This window comes from Salmo trutta, chromosome 1 (genome assembly GCF_901001165.1).
Source record: "Salmo trutta chromosome 1, fSalTru1.1, whole genome shotgun sequence".
In the NCBI taxonomy this organism is placed as follows: Eukaryota; Metazoa; Chordata; class Actinopteri; order Salmoniformes; family Salmonidae; genus Salmo; species Salmo trutta.
Genome location: NC_042957.1, coordinates 51,854,702 through 51,877,241, shown reverse-complemented (window position 1 = coordinate 51,877,241; position 22,540 = coordinate 51,854,702). Strand labels below are relative to the sequence as shown.

At 43.2% G+C, this 22,540-nt stretch overlaps 1 protein-coding gene across 3 annotated transcripts; it reads right to left on the bottom strand.

Annotated features, from left to right (window-relative positions):
* Positions 1 to 211: 211 nt before the first annotated feature.
* Positions 212 to 20,997, bottom strand: dnmt1 (DNA (cytosine-5-)-methyltransferase 1). Of its 3 annotated transcripts, none has more exons than XM_029761864.1 (35): positions 20,975 to 20,997; positions 13,195 to 13,237; positions 12,534 to 12,641; positions 12,147 to 12,396; positions 11,820 to 11,895; positions 11,633 to 11,732; positions 11,498 to 11,538; positions 11,341 to 11,395; positions 11,175 to 11,258; positions 10,855 to 10,964; positions 10,629 to 10,747; positions 10,387 to 10,479; positions 10,113 to 10,264; positions 9,711 to 9,898; positions 9,348 to 9,362; positions 8,918 to 9,101; positions 7,277 to 7,374; positions 6,759 to 6,912; positions 6,478 to 6,593; positions 6,188 to 6,389; positions 5,884 to 6,020; positions 5,106 to 5,285; positions 4,129 to 4,353; positions 3,732 to 3,924; positions 3,510 to 3,600; positions 3,228 to 3,362; positions 2,786 to 3,068; positions 2,510 to 2,651; positions 2,198 to 2,364; positions 1,928 to 2,105; positions 1,482 to 1,677; positions 1,056 to 1,219; positions 764 to 880; positions 566 to 671; positions 212 to 426 (listed from the first exon to the last, which is right to left on the bottom strand). In XM_029761864.1, the coding sequence occupies exons 3-35, from the start codon at positions 12,555 to 12,557 to the stop codon at positions 389 to 391; spliced, it is 4,413 nt and encodes a 1,470-aa protein (XP_029617724.1). In that variant the 5' UTR covers positions 12,558 to 12,641; positions 13,195 to 13,237; positions 20,975 to 20,997; the 3' UTR covers positions 212 to 388. The 3 variants fall into 3 exon arrangements, with proteins under 3 accessions (XP_029617724.1, XP_029617712.1, XP_029617719.1); XM_029761852.1 differs by lacking the exon at positions 20,975 to 20,997 and adding an exon at positions 13,986 to 14,200; XM_029761859.1 differs by lacking the exons at positions 9,348 to 9,362; positions 20,975 to 20,997 and adding an exon at positions 13,986 to 14,200.
* Positions 20,998 to 22,540: the final 1,543 nt, after the last annotated feature.

The window sequence follows — 22,540 nt, the reverse complement described above, 5'->3', positions numbered from 1 at the left end:
CTAATAGTCTATCCCTGAGAGGTCAAAGCACAAGTTCCTCTACTAGTCAAGCTGTGTTCATAAGAGGACCATGCTACAAACGCACCAATTTTCCCATTGAATAGAATGCTTAAAATCGATCACATCCTCATTGCAGATATTAATTGCTTATGTCCCATCGTACTGGTGCACAGATTTTTGCTGCCAAGACAATGTTACAAGGAGAAGGAACTGCCATTTAAGAGATTTATTTGAAATATTACAACATATAAAAACTACATACAATTTATTTTCACATTCCAAACACAGTTAAAATCACATTTAGAAAATCATAAACAGAATGGTACTGCAGACTGGCCAGCTCATTTAAAAATATCGGGAATTCAGGGGATTGGAATAGGGCCGGGCACTAGTCCGACACCTCCATCTTCTCCTGCTTGAGGTTCTCTGAGGGAGGAAAATGACATTCATAGTATGGATACTGATGACATTCTTCCCATCCACATTAAAGCCACTATCGGTAATTCATCAAAATGCCCAATGAGCAGCAGTAACTACCACAGAATGCACCTTGAGCAGGCCTAACCTTTCTCATTTGTATTGTCATTCTCCTCCTTGATCCGCTCTAAGACACACTTCTTGATCTCTAGTCCAATGGCTCTGGAGAGTGGTGGAGGAACAGCGTTGCCAACCTGAGGGGGGATAAAAACAAAGTGTCACTCCAAGGCATTTTCTAGGAGGGGATTGAATTCTTGATGGAGAACAGAGAGACCAAGTCCAGTACCTGTCTGTGTTTGTCTAGAACGTTTCCAAAGAACCGGTAGGTATCAGGGAAGCCCTGAGAGCGCGCACACTCCCTCACACTGACCACTCTGTGCTGCTCTGGATGCAGGACACGACCCTGAAACATGACATTTAGTACCCAACATTACAGCTCTGCATGAGAGGGACCCCAATACATTTCTGTAAACTAGTATTTACAACAAACTACAACCACTGTACATGTTATTACCTGAGGTGAAATGGTCCTAGCCATTCATCAATTCTGCTAGAGCTGGTACAGTATTAGACCTTACCTGCTTGCCCATGGGCTCAGGGTTGGTAACGGTGGTGCTGAAGAAGCCGTCCCACTCCAGCCTGCCGTAGAGGCCGGCCCAGTGGTTGTGGCGGTTCCCCGTGTGGGGCAAACACCAGGGGATCAGTGTGTTGAACTGCCTGTCAGCAGGGTCACAGGGCACCCCTAGAGGACAGGATGGCAATCAGAACATGTCTACAGACAGCATTACAACATCCCCTTGGATTGGCCATCTGACCTGAAAAAGTGCTATAAAAATGAACAGGTTAAGACTATTTGTCAGAGTTATGAACACGCCAAGCACTTACTGTTTTAGCCAAGAGGCTAAACTGATTAGGTTGCTATTGTATTTGAAACGGGAAAGAAATCTAATCCATTAAGCATTTAACAACATTTGTATGGCCTAAATATCCATAAAAGTGAGTACCTCCTGAACAAGTACAAACACCCCTCAGTGCTCCAGAGCTGCTGCGGCCATTCTTCTTGTCTGGGTGGGTGTAGCGGAGCTTCTTGGATGAGGTCCCGTCTCTCAGCCGGACCTCCATGTTGGGCAGGTCCCTCCAGTCAGAGCCAGGTGCCAGGGGGATGTGCCTCATACGGGCTGCTACAAGGGCACTCAAGTCCTGGGAACCAAAGAGGGACTTAGTTGGTTTCAGGGAAAGCTATTGTCCACCCATCCTCGCGACAGTTCTCATTTAACCAATGTCGTAAGCATAACAGGCACGACAAATCTGCTCCTGTAAAAACCAAACAGCTTTTCACTAAGCTGCACTGAGGCAGCCAAGAGACTCCAAAGACCGAGCAACACCTATGGCTGTTCTAACAAGTTATTGCTGAGCCAGCAGGTGATTGTAACTGAGGCAGCAGCTGTACCTTGCAGATGTGGTCTTTGAGGATGGGCTGGTACTGTGTGCCTCTGATCTGCCTCTGGAACCAGGACTGGGGCTCTCCGTTGTAGGAGATCTCCAGAGCAGACGCTCCGTTGCGGATCTCTGGCAGGTCAGACATGGTGTCCCTGACTGTGATGGTCCTGTACACACCGCCATTACCTCTGAAACAGGAAGGAACAGTCAGAAACTAGACAACCCTTTACATCACAAGCTATACAACCACACGCTTTTACATTGACCGGTGGCTGGTTACCGTGTGACGTTGCTGAAATATTTCTTGTCGTCCACCACCACGTTGAGAGAGCATGCCCGGGGAGCGAACACATGCAGGGGCTCTGGGTAGCGAGGAAGCTTCTCCCCAGGCGCAGCCGCCAGAATGATGGCCCTGCGCCGCGTCTGAGCCACACCGTACTGCCCAGCCTGGGAGGAGTGGACAGCAGAGGTCAGGCTTAAGCATATCCCATGATTGACTTTCACAATAACTAAAAACATTGCGTAATACTGCAGACTATTGGATTCATCAATCAGAAAGAAACATGCCAGCTTAAGTTCACTAATAACTCACCTGAAGGACTCCGAATGTGCACTGATAGCCCATGCGGACAAGACAGCGGAGAGTCAGTTTCAGGACCATGGAGCTTTTGAAGGAGACAAAGTTCCTCACGTTCTCAAGCAGGAAGAACTTGGGTCTGTAGTAGTCGCAGTAACTGTAAGAGAATGCATGTTAGGGGAAAGTATAACTACACAGCAACCACTTAGACTGGAACTTCTGTACTTGGACAGATCAATAATATACTCATACATATGTTTATATGGAAACGTGCAAATCTGTTTAACTGACCTGAGATAAGACACCACCAGAGAGTTTTTGAACTTGGAGTAGGTTCTGGAGTTGAAACGGTTCATGCCGCTGAAGCCTTGACAGGGAGGGCCTCCACACAGCATCTCCACATCTCCCTTCTGGGGCAGCCGCTGGCCCAGGGAGTTGGTCTTCTCTCCAGACATCACCAGCTTTAGCAGCACATTGCAGTCCTCTGTAAACACTGTGGTGCCTGGGTTGTTTAGTCTGAAGGCCTGGGCTGCTGGGTCCCACATCTCGATGGCCCACAGAGTCTCAGCGATACCTGACAGGTAGGCGCAACAACAAATTGCAGTCACTATGTGGCCTGACAAACACTTAACTTTACTCTTGTAAGAAATTCTACCTGTATATTAAAAGGTTCCCTTGTGGTCACACACAACTTAGACATTTCCCAAGCTGTTGAAGTGAAGAAACTACTAACCAGCTTGGTGGAAGCCTTCAGAGAGCCCACCACAGCCAGAGAACACGTCCAGGGTACGCAGCTTGGGCACCTTGGGGTCCTGAGGCTCCTGGTCTGGAGGCTCCTGAGCAGAAGACGACTTCCCTTTGCCTTTACCTGGAGGGCAGGTGGTTTGGAGCCACAGTTACAACAGTATTCAGAGAAGCCTCATGACAAGCCTAAACCTCTAATAGGCAAGAGGACATTTCAAAAGGAGAGAACTACGTGACTGGCAATAAGTACCACAGAGAAGACAGTAGTTACCTTTGCCCTTCCCTTTCCCCTTGCCCTTGTTCACAGCAGAGCGGGCATGGTTGGGTGGGTCCTCAAAGCTCTTAGACTTGGCATTATAAGCCTTTGGGTGAGAAGGAGACCGATATTACCCTCGAGCAAACTTCCTCGAATGAGCATCTCAGCTACTTAGCATGCAAGATTAATATGGGAAGTTAAAGTTGCTCAATTGCTTCTCATCTAGTCCAGCCTCACCTCAAGGAAGTAGAATCGGTCAGGTCCGCCTGAGGAGAAATCCTGAACGGTCTCATTCAGGTCCTCTCCGTACTCCACACGACACCGGCCCAGCACCTCCGACATGTTGACTGTCACTTCCTCGTCACTCCAGTACAGCTGGTTAATGTCTGTGTGGTAACCTGCCTTCGCCCCCTTGTGAGTGTTCTCAGGCCTGAGAGGATGAACATTAAGAGTACAGTAAAACCACAGAAGACAAAATTACAGACAAGCATATATTGGCACCAGTTTACCTAACCTACAGTGAAGAGATGCATTTTAGGCCAAAATTCTCATTGTACAAAAGTTACTAAATTTGGCATGGATCCAAGGGGTCCTTCTTTTCAGTTCTACCATGACATTTGACTTGGGTGCTCACCTGTAGAACTTGTACAAGCGCAGTTTGACTTCAGACACATCAGCCTTCCCGTTGCTGCGTCTGTGGCAGAAGATCTCCTTGATGCGTCCCACTCTGAAGGGCTCAGGGGCATCCAGGTTGGAGCCCTTGATGTAGTCCGAATGCTTCCTGTAGTACTCTGGGTACAACTCCTCATCCACGTCCTCCTTCCTGTGAGGACGCTTCACTGGACTGGCTGCCTTCACACTGAGCACACAACAAAATGTTATGGTAAGGGGAGTTATATATATATAAAAAATCTCAAAAGCTGATGTTGAATTTGCCAACACTAGGATTTGCCTAGTTGTCCTCAATGGAGACCATGCCTATGTAAGGCAGTGGTATTGAATCTTTCAGCAGGGACCCCATTTTTGCACCACAATCTCTTGGGAACCACCCCTCCAAATCTAACGACCTTACACTCAATACATTTAGATCAAATGATCTTCAATTCATAAGATTTATCCCTTAATAGATCTTTCCCAAAAACATTTCTATACGGTCCCATACAATAAAATGTACTCTTAATTTGTTCCAATAATTTGTGTTGTCACGACCCCACCACAATTACCCTGCAACCCCAACTTTGAATACCACTGATGTAAGAGAATCAACGAGGGGCTTTGCATCCTATGAAAATCATGAACGTGGAAGGTGTCCACGATGTGTTAGCGGAGACAAACTAAAATTCCATGGAGTTCCATTATTTTCTAGAGAATGCATAGAGTCCAGAGTTATTTATGCCTTTTATACCAAGGCTATAATTGAACACATTTGCCACAAGAAATGTTTTCAACATCCACTGAAGTAGACAGCAAGTTTACGAGATCACTACATTAGTTGCCTTGGTGACTAAAACAGACTTGCTAGTTTAGCAAACCAAACCTAGCTTACCAATCAGAAACAAGTATTCAACAATGCCATGTATAAGCGTCAGTATTCCTGGATGTTCCACTCACCTGAAGTTGTATGCATCAGGGGGCAGGTAGCAGCCGTCTCCCACCCTGAACTGCTCTCCCTTCAGGCAGGCCAGAGCATATAAGGCCTTGGAGTCGTGGTCCTCGTCCTTTATGGGTTCAAACACCCGAGGAGTCTCCTGTTCTTCTCTCTCCTCAGCCCTACTACAGCTGGCACAGAAGCTGAAATACAGGAGACACGGTAACCCAAGACCAATTTATTAATCCTCCTATCAAATGTCAAACACTTAAAAAGGTTCATAGACATTGCAAAGTAAGATTCAAGGTCTTTCAAGCACTGAATTGTAATTTGAAGACCTCAATTTGTATTGAATTGCACTATAGAAGAAAAACAGCATTTCCACTTGACAAGCCTTTCCAAAGTCACTTTGCATTGGAATTCAACATTTTGCCATTTGAGATGTAGGGTATTGTCATGTTTCTCAAACAAAAAAAACACCCAAAATGTCCCTTTGTATGGCAAGCCAAGTTCAAGACAACATCTGATGTCATAATAACCGTACATGGTTTTACCGCAACACCAGTCAATTGAAACTGCAGGAAAGAAATGAAAGTCTACCACAAACTTAGCAGAAATGAAATCATTGGAGCAGAAGAGCTTATTTAAAAACCTTGGTTACAACAAATTTCAAAAGGACTTTTCAAGAACCACACTGAGGAAATGTCAGCTTTTCAAGGTGTTCCAGTACTAGATTTTCAGAGCTCCAAATGTAAGTACTTGACAGCCCTATCAGTGCTTTAAATGTCAATTTTGACTCACTTGTACTTGCAGTCCTCTTGGGGTGTGGAGGTAGGTGGGGTCTCAAAGCGGGCACAGTCTCCTTCATACCACAGCTGGTAGAAGAAATTCTTCCCATTGTCATCATCAATCACCTTGATGTCCTCTACCATGCCACCCTGAAAACACAGTGGTACAAAATACATCAGTGATGAGGTGCATGGAGTAGTAGCTGTATAGACAATTGGCATGACAATGACTGTAGGAGTCGGAAAGACATCGCGCACAGATCTGGGACCAGGCTAGCGACTCTGCTTAAAGCGCTATAAAGCCAATGAATTCTTACCTCCATGAACCAGCTGTCTGAGGGGGCCTTGTACATGACGTTGACCTTGCCTTCCACGTAGCTCAGCTGCATATCTTCACAGTCCTCGACCAGGAACAGCTCCAGAGGGTCAGAGGACTCCCCCAGTACAGTATCTGTACCGCGGCAGAACCAGTGGGCATGGAACCACTTCCCATTGTTATCCTCCCACAGGGATGTGATCCTGGAGACCCAAGACAGTCAACACCTGAGCCATACAGAAACCAATAGAAAAGGCTAAGTCAAGATTCTTAAACTGCTATAGAACCTACCTGGCCAGGTAGAGCAGGATTGATGGGTCATCAGAGCTGACAGAAACACAGTCTCCCACCTCCAGCACCTCGTTGTCCATACACGCCTTCATGTAGTACTGCTTCTTCCCCTCAGTCTGAACATAGGAGGGAGAGGAGAGAACCTTTATCCAAGAGCTGTTTGCATTGCAGCAAGTCAGTCAAATTACATAAACATTTTTGATATTACAAGTCTGGTGTACTAAGGGCTATTTTGATCAGTTTGAGGTTAAGAACTTCATACAACACTAAGGAGTACATACTTTAATAGAGTCTCCAACCCAGGTCAGCTTGCCATTGCTCTGCTTCTTAGTCTTGGCCTTGGACACCTTCTTTGAAGGGGCCTTTACAGGCAACAACTCTTCCTCCTCTATGTTCTCATCATCCTCAGCCTCCTTTACTGCCAGATTGGGGCATCTGGTGGGGAAATTACATTGATTAGGGAGCAGATCACATTAGCCAATGAGTTCAAGCCACCACACCTACAACATAAGCGCCCAATTTGAAATAAAGGGCTCTGAAGATGTTCATTAGCTGGCTAGCGTAGCCCCATCCCCAGTTCCACCCCATGGCCCAGTTCACACTTAGTGGCAGGTTTTTTATTTTTATAAAAGAGAGTGGAGTTTGTTTTAACAGTCTCAGAACTGTTTAGCGTTTTTCCAGAATGAGCTCATGGGAAGGAACAGTGTTCTGGAACAAAATGTTATGAGTGTTCAGAAACAGCCATGGCAGGAACCATTTATCTAGGCAACTAAGGGGCACTAAAGATCAGCTAACTTACCTCCTCTTCTGGCAAGCCTGCTTGCTGCGACCACTACCCCCAAACTTGATCATGTCCTTGCAGGCTGAACACTTGCCACAGTCTGGAACTAGACAAACCTGGAGATAGAAGAATGAGAACATGGAGTGTTTTAAACTAAGGCATTTCATATCAAAGCTGCAGGCTAAAGTTATATCTAGACTTGGTTTCCTCTATCGTAGTCACTCCTCTTTCACCCCAGCTGCTAAACTAACCCTGTTTCAGATGACCATCCTACCCATGCTAGAATACAGAATTGTAATTTACAGATCGGCAGGTAAGGGTGCTCGAGCGGCTAGATGTTCTTTACCATTCGGCCATCAGATTTGCCCCCAATGCTCCTTATAGGACTCATCACGGAACTCTATACTCTTCTGTAAACTGGTCATCTCGGTATACCCGTCGCAAGACCCACTGGTTGATATTTGTTTATAAAACCCTCTTAGGCCTCACTCCCCCCTATCTGAGATATCTACTACAGCCCTCATCCTCCACATACAACACCCGTTCTGCCAGTCACATTCTGTTAAAGGTCCCCAAAGTACATACATCCCTGGGTCGCTCCTCTTTTCAGTTCGCTGCAGCTAGCGACTGGAACGAGCTGCAACAAACACTCAAACTCAATCTCAAACTCAATCTCCATCTCTTCATTCAAAAACTCAATATGGACACTCTTACTGACAGTTGTGGCTGCTTTGCGTGATGCATTGTTGTCTCTAGCTTCTTGCCCTTTGTGCTGTTGTCTGTGCCATGCTTTGTGCTGCTACCATGTGTTGCTGCCATGCTGTGTTGTCTTAAAGTCTCTTTATGTAGTGTTGTCTCTTGTTGTGATGTGCGTTTTGTCCTATATTTTTATGTAATTTATTTTTAATCCCAGCCCCCGTAGGTTTTTTGGTAGGCCGTCATTGTAAATAATTTGTTCTTAACCGACTTGCCTAGTTAAATAAATGCTTCAATTATGAACAGGAGACCAATTAGTTGCATAAGGGTTTAGCTAGTTCGCTTGGCAGAAGGTTTGCACTTACAGGAGTATTTATGGTCCTGCGCCCAGATATCCAAGTGATTACTTTCCTCGTGTTAGGGATGCACACAATCACAGCACCAGATCAGGTGTTGCTGATGTGTGCTTATAGAGGTTCAGCAGTAATGCTGGGAAAGGTACTTTCTTGTATACTGGAGCCTCAGAATGGAATGAGTTGCCTCTGCCTATAAAAACAACGTCCTCTCTGGACAGCTTTAAAAAATAAGGTAAAAATATGTTTGATGTCCTCTGTACCCATATGAATAACCCCTATGATGTAACTGGAATGATGAGATAGATGTTCTTCTTCTATGTTTTATTATTTCACTGTCATACTGTGTTAGATCTTGTCTAGCCATCTTGTCTCAAGAGGACCACAATGGAAATAAGTCCCAGACTTTGTGTGTTATCCTCAAATGATTTTATTCATGTGCATGTATGGCTTTTAAGTTGTGTGCTTGTTTTGTGTTTTTTTTTTTGTTTTTTTTTTGTTTTTTTTAATGGTCAAATTAATCAACTAAAACACTTATTCAAAGTGCAATTAAATAAGGCTCCTCAAAGTCTTGGCTCAACCTCATTCAGATTGGTACTGTGTAAGTTACCTCACAGACACCGCAGCGCTGGCGTTTGGTTCCTCCATCCTTCTCATTCTGATCAATCTGGTCAGAGAAGAAAGTATCAAAAATCTTGTAGACCAGCTTGGTGGTAGTCGCTCTAGTGGGCCCTCCTTTGCTGTCCTTCTCAATCTTGGTGGGATGGCGGATGGCCTGTCTTCTAGCAGCTCTCCTATGAAGAGAAAGAAGCAGGTGGTTGGGTGTTGTGCTAATGCAATCAATTATTATAATAGTATAAATGTTGTAATGCTGTGTTCAAGCTCTCAACAGCCAAAGCAGCCATGCAGATTTTTTTTATGACAAACAGCACAAATTGGGATGAGCTTTACAGTTCACCAAATTGCTCTATGACAACACATTTGTTGCACACCAAACAAGCCAAGGATATTTTCAGACCGAAGGGCTGTAGAATACCTACCAGTACAACAGCATGCTGCATTAGGGAATGTCAAGAGGAGTGTTAAACACCAGGGATCAGAGGGAACAGACAGCAGGGAGACAAACATAACCCCCTTATTGTCCCCAACACAAATCAACGCTGGACCTTTAACTTTACGGTTTCAACATAAAATAAACCACAGCCAATTAGACTGAAGTGCATCTTCAATCCAGCTCTTGACCGACAGACAGTCTGCCATTTTAACTTCATGATAAGAGTTAGGATTCCCTTCCAGCCACACAGCCTAGTGAGAAGCAGACAGCACTACAGGGGGTGGGGGGTGTTGTGATAATAAACAGCAAGTCTGCTGCAACATCAGACAATACCAAGTCCTATCATTACCTCTTTCCCAGGGTGACCCCAGCCAGCTTGATCAGGTCCCTCATGCAGGGGGTGACGATGATGGGCTGCTCGTCAGAGTCCCCGGCCTCGTCGTAGCTCTCCACCTGCTCCACCACGAACTGGGCGTGGCGCAGCAGCGTGTCCTCTGTGAAGCGGTTGAAGTTCAGCCCAGCAGGAGGCACTGTGGTCTTAGGGGCAAAGAGGAGAGATGGCGAGTCAAGTCAGTGCTGAAGCTGATGTTGCCATGTGTGAAGATTTGGGCCATGTTCATTAGGCACCAAACAGAAAAAGAACTACCTGCACTTATCCAATAATAAACTGTAGTTGCAACACTGAAACATTTTTGCACTAATGAACACGACCCTGGTCAAGCGTCTACACCAAACAATCTTAGTATTTCACCTCGATCTTGTTGAGGAGGTCCTCATAGCTGACGTCAGGGTTCTTCTGCAGGAACTCCACCACCATCTTGCTCATGTAGATCTTCTCCTGCATCACGGCGAAGATGGGGGCGTACTCCTCCCTGGGATCCATCAGGATGTAGTCAGCAAAGGCTGGAGATGGGGAAAGAGGTCATGGGTTAAAGGTCAGAGTCATATACATCATGAGTATAGGAATTAGGCTAATGTTTTAACGTTCAATCCACTTAAAACCTAAAGGAAGATCTTGAGATTACCTGTAGTGAATCCAATTAAGGCTTTCTCTCCTCCGTCAAAACCAGTGATCCACCAGGCGTTGATGGGACCAAGCTTTTTGGCAGGAACCCCACCTAGAAGAATAGCAGTACAGTAGTTAGCCATAGGTACACCACTCAAGTATATCTTACATAAAATGGTTTAGTAAAGATTGTAAATCAACTATGGTTGGAGGAAAACAAGTATATAAACATTGTTAGTGTGAAAAAGGTCAGGGCCATACCATCCATGCAGGGGTTGTCATCATAGATGGGCTTGACTGCACAGCTGAAGTACAACTCAACATTCTTCTCAATGAGCCCAGAGTCAAATGGACACAGGTGGCCACGCTTGTCATAAACACTGCAACAAAGAACAGTTCACTTTTACCAAGGTGACAGCAAAAAACATGCACTAAAAGGCTGATGCTGTATAGAATTTTGAAGGGACAGCATGAAGGGACCACTCACCAGAAGTTGGTAATCTTGTGCTGGGGTAGTTCTTCATAGTTCTCAAAGCCGTCTTCGTTTGAGTCAAACAGAGAGAGGCGCTCATCTGTTAACATTTCTGGCTCATCCAGCTGTAAGTATACAAACATAATCAAGAAAAGTCATTGTTCTACCAGTCAATCAATGAAACCATGACAACTAGAATAGATCCATATTGTTTTACTCTATAAAATCCCATTTAGTGCAAGTCATCATTCAACAAATATCCAGTTGGCACTAATGACATGTTAAAATGGCACCGTATCACATTTTCTTTAGTATAACAGCCTCAAGTTTCTCACCGCATTATCAGGATCTCCCTGAAATAACTTGAGGTCCGAGTCATCCAGATACTGCCTGCAGTCTGGACATTTAGGGGGTGGAGTCTGAAACAGATGAGCAGCGACAATGACATTGCAACTCTGCTCCGAAATTATATAACAGCTTGAGTGCAGGAATGGGCCTCACCTTAGCTGCAGGCACTGCCTTCATTTTCTCACTAGTGGCGTCCTCTGCAACTGGCCTGAGAAGAGAGGATGGAGACAGTCAATGCAAATTGGAGGAAGGGTGTTGCCAATTGAAAGGGGGGGGGGGGGGGGGGGGGTTAAAAGGTGAAAGGTCTTACTTATTGTCTGGCTCCACTTTAAAACGCTTCTCTTCTTGTGTCTACAACAGAAAGGCCTGATTAGGAGATGCATTGATTAATAAGAGTAAATCACATGGTCTGAGTGACAGGTGTCACAAAATAAGATCACCTCACCTCTTCCTCTGTTTCCCGCTCTACTTTCTCTTCCACTTCTCTATTTGTAACCTCTCCATTCGTAACCTCTCCATTCACCTCATCAGACTTGCGCTTCTGACTGCAAGGGAGCAAGGGGAAAGTTTATTCATGAGCAGAATGCATAAGACCTTGAAAGGTTAAGGGAAACAGATGAGTTCCTACTGACACTTTGGAGAACATTGATAAGATGGTCGGTTGTTTCCCGGAGACAGAGTTTCTTGTGACCCTGGAACCAGGAGATTCTGGACAAAAGTAAAGAAACAATGTTTTATTGTTTAAGGATTTGGAATTGATTGCACATGCATCCATGTGCCTCAACACGTGGTCATTTCCCAACATGTACAGTTCTATAAGATGTGTTTGGGGTTTTACAAGTTGCTTGGTCAAACAATTAGATGGACATAAATCTTTCAGAGCACGAGACATCACAGAAAAGAGATACTGTATAGATTAATCCAGGGAGAAATTGATGTACCCAGCCACTCCTACTCACTCTTGGGCTCAGAGTCTGACTTGCTCTTCCGTCCTCCCTTTCCTTTGGGGGCAGAAGGAGACTTCATGACATCAGCCTCTTTGGTGTCCATGATTCCCTCTTCATCCTCTTCCTTGTGAGAGTCACCATTTACTGCAGAGCCATTTGTTTTGCCATTCTTGCAGTTCTGCTCCACAACATCACCGTGTGAGCCATTCTCCACACACAGCTCACGTCCCAATAGGGCCTTCACCTTAGAGAGGTAGCCATCCTGAGGGGAACATGTAGGCCCTGGTCAAAAGCACTGCACTATATAGGAAATAAGGTGCCATTTCGGACAAACCCAAAGATATTATTTCTATGGAGTGAGTGGATTCGTTAGATTGACAGGATGCAGCCACAACTCACCATTGAGATCTCTGAACTCTTCATCTTGGCTTTCAGGCTGCTGAGCTGGTCCTGGGCATCCGCATGCAGGAAGTCCTGCACCAACTTGACCTTTTCTTTGACACGGTCCTATGAGTTAAATAAACTGGTTTAAGACATGCTTTGGAAGGTGCTACCCATCTAAGTTATTTTAAGTGCTTAGCCACAAGCTCTTCACTCGCCTACTGTGAGGAAGACAATCAAGCATGAGGTCTTATAACAATAGGCTCCGACACAGTTTGTAGCTACAAGCCATTAGAATGCTGAACACTAAGCAGCTCTCCACACACACATATGCACTCATCCACAAAGTAAATAATGCACAATGTAAACATTTGCCCCCCTAAATATTAGACTGCAGATTGTGCATTCTTGTATTATACTGATGCTCAAATGTTTATTCTAGTCTGAGCCATTTACTTTCGCTTGTATTATTTCTTATTGTCGAGAAGGAATAGGCAAGTAAGCATTTCGTTGGACGATGTATACCATGTGTATCTTGTACATACGACTAATACAACTTCACAAACGATGGTCATGATCGGCTTTCTGGACATTAGTCAACGATGAAATAACAGAAAACGTAAATAAGTCTGTAGCAACCCGAAACCAAATGTAAAACTTGGTAGTTCAGGTCACTCACCTCATCTAAGATCCCATCTTCATCTTTTTCCAACACCGCCAGCCTGTAAACAAAAAACAAAGTGTTACCCACTTGCTACAATGACCTAAACATGAACATAGTCAAATCCAACATATTAGCATGGCACAACTTGTTGACAGGTCGCTGACGCTAAATGTTAACGCTATCTAGCTAATTAGCTGGACACTTGATTGTGAACCCGACTTGATTTTGAATTCCTATCCTAGCTACTGTACCAAGCATCGAACAAGAAGCCAGCTAGTGTAATGTTATCATGCTGTAAACAGCCAATGTAGATCGCTATCCGTTTTGAGTTGCTAACATTTCACAAATAGTCGATGATAGCTAGCAAGCTAACAATTAGAGCGATAACGCAAACGTTAACATTTGTTAGCCAACTGGGAAATAAAAACATGCATGTATCCAATATTGAAGCGAGAGGCAACAGCTGACATGAGCCAAAATGTATCATTTGGCGCCAAATCTATTCCCAAGCACAACGCATCTTTGGTACAGTTAAATAGCTAGACATGGCATATGAAAACCGTGGAAGATGCTAGCTAGCTATCCAGTTAGCCGAGACATTTCAGCGTGACAAAATTAATTCGCAGTATTGTGCATGGAATGGTGGATCGTGTGATGCGGTGAGAATAAGAATACTACCCCATGCCATGCATGTGTGTTTATTTGACAGGACAAAGGGTGAACTGAATGCAGTGTGCTGCAAGCTAGCTAGCCGAACATGACAGCACTGCAACATTACATTTGCGCTAGCTAGCTTGTAACGTTACCTTTTCCTGACATCCACTGGCAGAGACAAGGAGGTATTGGCTGGCATTTCAAGTGTGAGCGTGATAGACTAAAATATAAAACTCGTTTAGATTAAAAAAAACAAAAAACAAGAAAAGACAACAAAGAATCGTTAAAACGATGTGCTAAAATCAGAGCTCTCTGGAAAACAATGTGTGTGGCATCTGTTGTAGGCTAGCTCTATGCAGTTCAGGCGCGCGGGCCGTCTTTTCGCGCGGAAACCCGGGCATTTTGGGCTTTACCATTACGTTGATGTATAGGTGAAGCGCATGGAGAATATGGGATCAAATTTCATTAATACATGTATCGATTAAAGTTTTGAACAACTTTTACATTGATAGTTCAATTAAATAATACATTAGCATTGGCTGTTTATTTCATAGTATGTTTCACCTCTCTATGGAATATTGTAAATTGTTGACACCCCCATTGATTTGCCTACTACGAAACTTCGTTCACCACAATGTACATGATTTTTTCGAGGGAAATCGAGGAAAGATACAAATGCAATCGGATTGCTAGTGATAATGGTTGATATTTTTTTTACTTATCAGAGAGACATAGCTGGCTTTATAAATGTATTTTTTATGGTGACCTGCTGTACAACTAACGCCTCATGTCCACGAGATGCCGCAAACTCTTTGACATTGAAGTCATTCAATGTCAAAGGAGCAGGACGAACGCTACGTTAGGGATGCCGCACTAGGTGGTGGTACGTTCTGTGTACCTACCATGCGTTCAATATTTTCAAAACGCATATGCATCTGGTGGACTTGGGGCAACTTGGCAAACGCACACGTGGCGATGGCGGGGGTGTGGTTTGTTTATTTATGGGTAATTTCAGTGGCAACAGATATTGCATTTGAATTACATTTTTTTATTTGTATCTTGAAATTGAATTGAATTTTTTTTTTGTGACGCAGAAATTTTATTCAGAAATTGAACTTATTTAATGATTTCAAACTGAATTGAATGAATATTGCATTCAGTTTTAAAATTCAATTGAATATTTAAATTACATTTATATATTCAGTTTCAATGTTGTAGATATTGCATTCACTGTCTGTGTACCTGGTTTACAAACTAATTTCAAGTTGATATAAATTCATATATTAAACTTCTCAGATGCATTCAAATTTCAAATTCAGTTCTATAAATTCAGATTGAAAACCAGAGACAACATCCTGGTGCTTTACAGTGCTCGACTTGGTCTGAAATAGGTGCCGGTACTCAATTTGGGTACAGGTACTGTTTATATTTAGGCCCAGAAGCTCCACACTACTTTTGAGCTAATCTTTTCTGAAAGTAACATGAGCTCAAGCAGTAGAACATTTGAAATGCTGGTACTCAGCTCTGGTGAGCTCCTGCCCAAGTCAAGCGCTGCCACTTTGCCAGCCAGGAAAGGTAGAGGAGGACAGATTAAAGACTGTGTTAGCACACTTAGCTAAAGCCTATAGAGACCCACATTGGAAGTGTCATAATACCCATAAAACCTAGCAGTCAAACGGTTCCAATTGTTTTTTCCACCATTCATTTTTTCCCATAGGGGATTTTAGAAACACTTCAAAATAAGGGCTGTGTTTTTTGTAGGCTTACCCTGGCGTGATGTTTTGATAACCATTTAAATCTCTCAGAGAAGGTGACTTTTCTCAATATATTCGTCTCTATTTACTCTCAGATTAGAAAATGCTAATTAGCATCAAAGTAGACGTCATGCAAGACTATAAATCCCTGCAAGCTCCTGCACATCATCTCTAGCTGACACCTTTGCTAACGGGTATTATATCAATTTAAAACTTGCACAAGACAGAATTGTCAATTTAAAGACATTTTGCCAATTTATTAATTACTACATGGTAGTTAATCTAGAGATTCTTAGCTTTGCCTCGATTAGGCAGCATTATCCAGATCATTGTGGCATTTGTAGTTCATTAGTATTTCATTTTGGGGGATTAAATACAGGTAAATATATTGATAAAAGTCACCTTGTCCTATGGAGATTTACAGTTATCAAAACGTCACACCAGGGTAAGCCTACACAAAACACAGCCATTATTTTAAGTGTTTCTAAAATCCCCTATGGGGAAAATGAACAGTGGAAAAAAGATTAGAACCATTTTCCCGTTTTGACCGTTAGGTTTTTAATGGGTATTATGACTCACACTGTGGTACTCTATATGGATAAATTCAGGAAGTTCAAAAGGACTGCACCCTGCTTGGTTATCAAGTACCGCTTAAAGTACCGGGGCCCTCATTTATCGATGTTGCATAGAAAAGCTTCTAAATGAAATGTACGAAAAAATGTTTAAAGTTCGGAAGTACAAAAAGTTTGGTATTTATCAATTGCTCGTACGCTTGATTTACACACACCTGTAAGTATTTTGCCTTGATAAACTAGACACGTTCTAAAACACTGTGCTAGTGCATGTGAAGTCTCATTTACATGTGAAGTCTCATTTACATAAAGAACCACCCTAAATTACCATTTATGGTCACAAACCTTCCCTTTAAAGCTGCAAGAAATGTCACTAATTTCTGTTCGCCAACATGGAGAAATCAAAGAAAAAAAACTTTTCGGATGCAGAAATAGAACCTTTGATCACCAAAGTGGAAGCAAAACAAGCTATACTTTTTGGAGCACTCAGCAATGGCTTGACAAATAAGAAAATAAATATTGCTTGGGAGCAGGTTAGTGCTGTGGTAAATTCTGCCTCATCTGACAGTTAATGAAATTTAAAAGAAATGGTTTGATTTAAAAACATATGCCAAAAAAATATTATGATCCAAAAAAGGGATAAGTGCAACTGGAGGAGGGCAGAGTGACTCTTCACTGTCTGCTATGGACCAGCGCATTGGCAGCATAATTGGAGAGACCTCACACGGAACCCAAACCGGCTGCGCGCGTGCGCCATCATGAATACATGTATTTTGTCCCCCCACACCAAACGCATGTTAAAATATCAAAACAAACTCAACCAATTACATTACGAAAAGCATTAAACCTTTATGGCAATTTAGCTAGCTAGCATGCACTTGCTAGCTAATTTGTCCTATTTAGCTAGCTTGCTGTTGCTAGTTAATTTGTCCTGGGATATAAACATTGAGTTGTTATTTTACCTGAAATGCAAAGTCCTCTACTCTGACAATTAATCCACACATAAAACGGTCAACCGAATCGTTTCTAGTCATCTCTCCTCCTAGGCCTTTTCTTCTCTTGACTTTATATTGCGATTGGCAACTTTCATAAATTAGGTGCATTACCACCACTGACCTCGTTCGTCTTTCAGTCCCCCACGTGGGTATAACCAATGAGGAGTTGGCACGTGGGTACCTGCTTCTATAAACCAATGAGGAGATGGGAGAGGGAGAGGCAGGATTTGCAGAGCGATCTGCGTCACAAATAGAACTGACTTCTATTTTAGCACTTGGCAACGCAGACACTCGTTGGCGCGCGAGCAGTGTGGGTGCAATTAATTGAATAATATAGATTTCTAAATAGATTTTGCTTCACGCACGCGACGCGAGCAATGTAGTCAGCCTGTGATGCAGTACTGAAACAACAAGAGATCAACACATCAATTATTGGACTCAAACAGAAGCTGGAGGATGTACGCAACGGCCTGAGAGAGAAATCAATCATTGAAAGAACTTGTTGATTGTGTCAAACAATCACTCCACTGTTGTTCTTGTGCGTGCGTGGGCTTGGTTGTACCTTGCCTCTTGTTGGTTTGAGGGGTTTGTGAGGGGAGTCATCAGCCATGTTTTTAATGGGTAGCCCCGGTCTCCTGCAGTTATGAACACAACATTCAGTTTCCCAGTAGAGGTCTAACATGGCAAATAAAACATAAGTCACTTACCAATAAGCCATCCATCCTCAACAGCTCCTTCTTGGAGGTTAAGGCCGACTGAACTGTTCTGCGCAATGAATGAATCATGTTTCCCACCTGGCCATTTGGCCACTACATTCAACGAAGCCAAATGTGAATCACAGATGACCTGCACATTGACAGAATGGAAACCTTTTCTGTTGACGAAGTTGAATTCGTTCAATGATGGTGCTTTCATTGCAATGTGGGTGCAGTCAATTGCTCCAATGACATTGGGAAATCCAACTATGGTATGGAAATCCTTTTTCACTCTGGCCTGTTGCACAGCAGTGTACGGAAACGATGTATTGTGGGGTCAATGAAATAATGCCACGAAGGACTGCAGGCAATATTCGGCTCATGCTTGGTTGTGAAATGCCAGACCGATCCGCAATCTCCCGTTGGAATGTTCCAGTGGCCAAAAATCCCAGGGTGGAGAGGACTTGTGTGTGCACCTGGATGGCATTGGTGCGTTTCGTCTCCCTTTCTAATACTAGAGAGTGTTGGTTGCAGAGATACAATAAAATATGCCTTGGAAAACTAAATCTACTAATAAGCCAAGCGTCACTCTCAGCAAAAAAATCTGCACGCTCATTGAAAACACGCTCCCTGCGTAATGCAGCTTATGCCAGATCCTCGAATGCAAGATTTGCCATTTTGGCCAAGTCACAACGCCTCAGTGTTGCCTTTTATATTATTTAACTGGTTTAACTAAGTTGCCTCCAACCTTACATTCCACTCTCTTTCTAATTGACTTTATTATTCAATTAGGCTTAAATGGTTTCATGTTTATGAATTTCATAGCACCCTGAGAAAACTATTTGTAGCTGAAGTGTCTATAAAAATAAATACATTAATAAACTATTAATGTATTATCTTTTTCTTCATAGTTTATGATTTGGTCCAGTATGTTAATCTGTTCTCATTTGGTGGATGGTATTTCATTAGCAGTTTGACTTTCCTACCACAAGGTGCTATGGGTACGCATGGTCAGAGGTTTGCTTAAATTTACACACATTCTCAAGTATCAGTACAAATGGATAAATCCCACACTTTGCTTAGAAATGATCGCACGCATGGTTTACGAACATTTCCGTTCGCACGCAACACTGATAAATGAGGGCCCAGGATGTCTCTGGTTTTGAATCTGAATTTAGAAAACTGAAACTGAATGCATCTGAGAAGTTGAATACAGTGCATTCGGAAAGTATTCAGACCCTTTGACTTTTTCCACATTTTGTTACGTTACAGCCTTATTCTAAAATGTATGAAAAAATACAAACAAAAAAAATCAAATCAATCTACACACACTGCCCCACAATGACAAAGAGAAAACAGGATTAGACATTTTTGCAAATTTATTTTTAAAAACGAGGGGGAAAAAAACATGATTTACATAAGTATTCAGACCATTTGCTATGAGACTCGATATTAAGTTCATGGTGCATGCTGTTCCATTGATCATCATTGAGATGTTTCTACAACTTGATTGGACATGATTTGGAAAGGCACACCTGTCTATATAAAGGTCCCACAGTTGACAGTGCATGTCAGAGCAAAAACCAAGCCATGAAGTCGAAGGAATTGTCCGTAGAGCTCCGAGACAGGATTGTGTCGAGGCACAGATCTGGGGAAGGGTACCAAAACATTACTACAGCATTGAAGGTCCCCAAGAACACAGTGGCCTTCATTGTTCTTAAATGGAAGAAATTTGGAATGACCAAGACTCTTCCTAGAGCTGGGTGCCCGGACAAACTGAGCAATCGGGGGAAGGGCCTTGGTCAGGGAGGTAACCAAGAACCCGATGGTCACTCTGACAGAGCTCTAGAGTTTCTCTGTGGAGATGGGAGAAAATTCCAGAGGGACAACCATCTCTGCAGCACTCCACCAATCAGGCCTTTGTGGTAGAGTGGCCAGATGGAAGCCACTCCTCAGTAAAAGGCACATGAAATCCTGCTTGGAGTTTGCCAAAAGGCACCTAAAGACTCCCGACCATGAGAAACCAGATCCTCTGGTCTGATGAAACCAAGATTTAACTATTGGGCCTGAATGCCAAGCGTCACGTTTGGAGGAAACCTGGCACCCTCCCTATGGTGAAGCATGGTGGTGGCAGCATTATGCCGTAGAGATGTTGCTCAGCAGTAGGGACTGGGAGACTAGTCAGGATCGAGGGAAAGATGAACAGCACAAAGTACAGAGAGATCCTTGATGAAAACCTGCTCCATAGCGCCGAGGACTTCAGACTGGGGTGAAGGATAACCTTCCAACAGGACATTACCCAAAGCACACAGCCAAGACAACGCAGAGTGGCTACGGGACAAGTCTCTGAATGTCCTTGAGTGTCCCAGCTAGAGCCCGGACTTGAACCCGATGGAACATGTCTGAAGAGACCTGGAGCAACGCTCCCCATCCAACCTGACAGAGTTTGAGAGGATCTACAGAGAAGAATGAGAGAAACTTCCAAAATACAGGTGTGCCAAGAAGACTCAAGACTGTAATCGCTGCCAAAGGGGCTTCAAAGTACTGAGTAAAGGGTCTGAATTCTTATGTAAATGTCATTTCAGTTAAAAAAAAAAATATTAATTTGCAAAAAATTCTTAACCTGTTTTTGCTTTGTCATAATGGGGTATTTTGTGTAGATTGATGAGGGGGAAAAACTATTTCATCTATTTTAGAATACGCATTTCTATCTGGAATAGTGTATCTGAATGCGGTGCCTCAGATGAAATAAGCCGCCGTATTTCATTCATTATCAATGGAGAAAGCTCAAAACTGCGGAGGACAGCAGAGAGGGGGATGGTGGGATTTGTGTGAAGCATAAACACCATCAGAGGTTCAAGCACTCGCCGTAATCTGCAGGATAGGAAGAGTACACAACCATTCTAGGAGGCACTCTGCCACAAATGTGCTCATTTGATCTTTTCCAGCTCCAAACAGCGTGGTGGCGAGTCGATCTGCAAGTCTAATCTAGGCAAGCAGTGAGGAGCGCACATAACAATACAGGCTCTAGACATCACACGCCAGCAAAAAGAAACAAGTTACACACTCATAAACACACAACCTCGTGTGATGGATAGCTGTCGGCTATATTAGCCACGACTTACCGTTCTTTGGTGCAACTTCAAATGTCGAACAAAGTTGGAAATTGTTGCGCCTCCGTCTGTAATTTTTCCCCCGCATGTTTTGCAAGTTGCAATCCGTTTTTTGTTGATACAGCGTCGTCTTTATATCCGAAAATAATACTTTTGGGTATCATCATTCCAAGGGCTCCATCTGAATTCACCCGCCGATGTTCCTCTACACTGCCACGCACAATTTGATTGGCTGCTGTCCGATTCAAACGTTAAATGAAGAGTTGATGCGCTGCATAATTTTTGTATATTTGGGCTTGGGGAGGGTATGAAGTCAGGTCGAGTCATAAGGCTTAAGTCCAAGTCAAGTCACGAGTCATTGGTGTCAAAGTCGAGTTGCAGTCATCATATTTGAGTCCACACTTCTGGAACATAGTGTCTTTATTGATATAAAAAACGTGTTCTATATTAAAGGGTACTTCGTTTAATATAACAGGCTTTTAAAATGTAATATTGGTGCACAATTTCTACTTAAAATATCAAAGGCACTCAAAAGGGACTCATTTCGTGGAACGACCAGTACACAATAGCAACATTGTCTATTGTCGAAAAACAAACCTAAATAATTGCAAGTGTGTGCAGTAAAATGTAATTAAAATCATCATAGAACCATTGAGCACATAACAAGCCAGCATGTCTTCATATTTATTTTGGGTAGGACAAATGGTACGAATAGATAGACATAGATCTATATTATTTGCATTATGCAACCGAAAACTAAAGTTAATAATGAATGTGTTGAAATACAAAGTATCCATGAATAAAAAAAAAAAATATTCATACACATACCCAACATATGACAGGAATTAGTGCTGTGAATGAAAGTGAAATGTACACGTAAAATTAGTCTGTTTCACCACAAGGTGGCACTAGTTCATTACGGTTGTGCAGTGAATTTCTCGAGGCTGAGAGTATATGAGCTCCTTTGTGTGTGTTTTTTTGCTGTGATATATCTATACAGGAATGTGCAGCTGACTCCAAATGACTGTATGTTTTAAACTCGCAAGTGTGCAGTCTTGTTTTCCCTAATGTGGATGCCTGTTTGTGGGTGTGCCTGGCATGAGTGTGTTCATGTCTTTTTAAGCATATGCAGCTGTTTCAGTTGAGCTTTATGCACACAACGTAAACCTTTATGCCTTTTGTGTTCTTCACCTACAGGTTTCTGGACTCTGTCATATCTTGCTGCTGAGCACTGGAAATTCTTGGCCACGTTCCCAGCAGCGCAAGGTCATGGCTAAAAGGGATCCATCTTTTGTCATATTAACTTCAAAAGTAAATGTTTGCATTTTACAAAACCCTTTTCCTAACATTAACCTAAGTCTCATAACCTGCTACGTTAATTATACTAACCTGCTGCATAAGTTCTAGCCTGCTACGAAAAGTCAAATCGGACTTTAATTTGACAAAAGCTGCATCCCTTCTAGCCATGCCGCACCGCAGCCTCCTGGGGCTGATTTAGCCAATGTTCCCACCCAGGAATCCAGGACTTCTGACAGCAACCAGGCCAGACTCCGTCAGCCTCTCCCGGGCTGTGGCCCA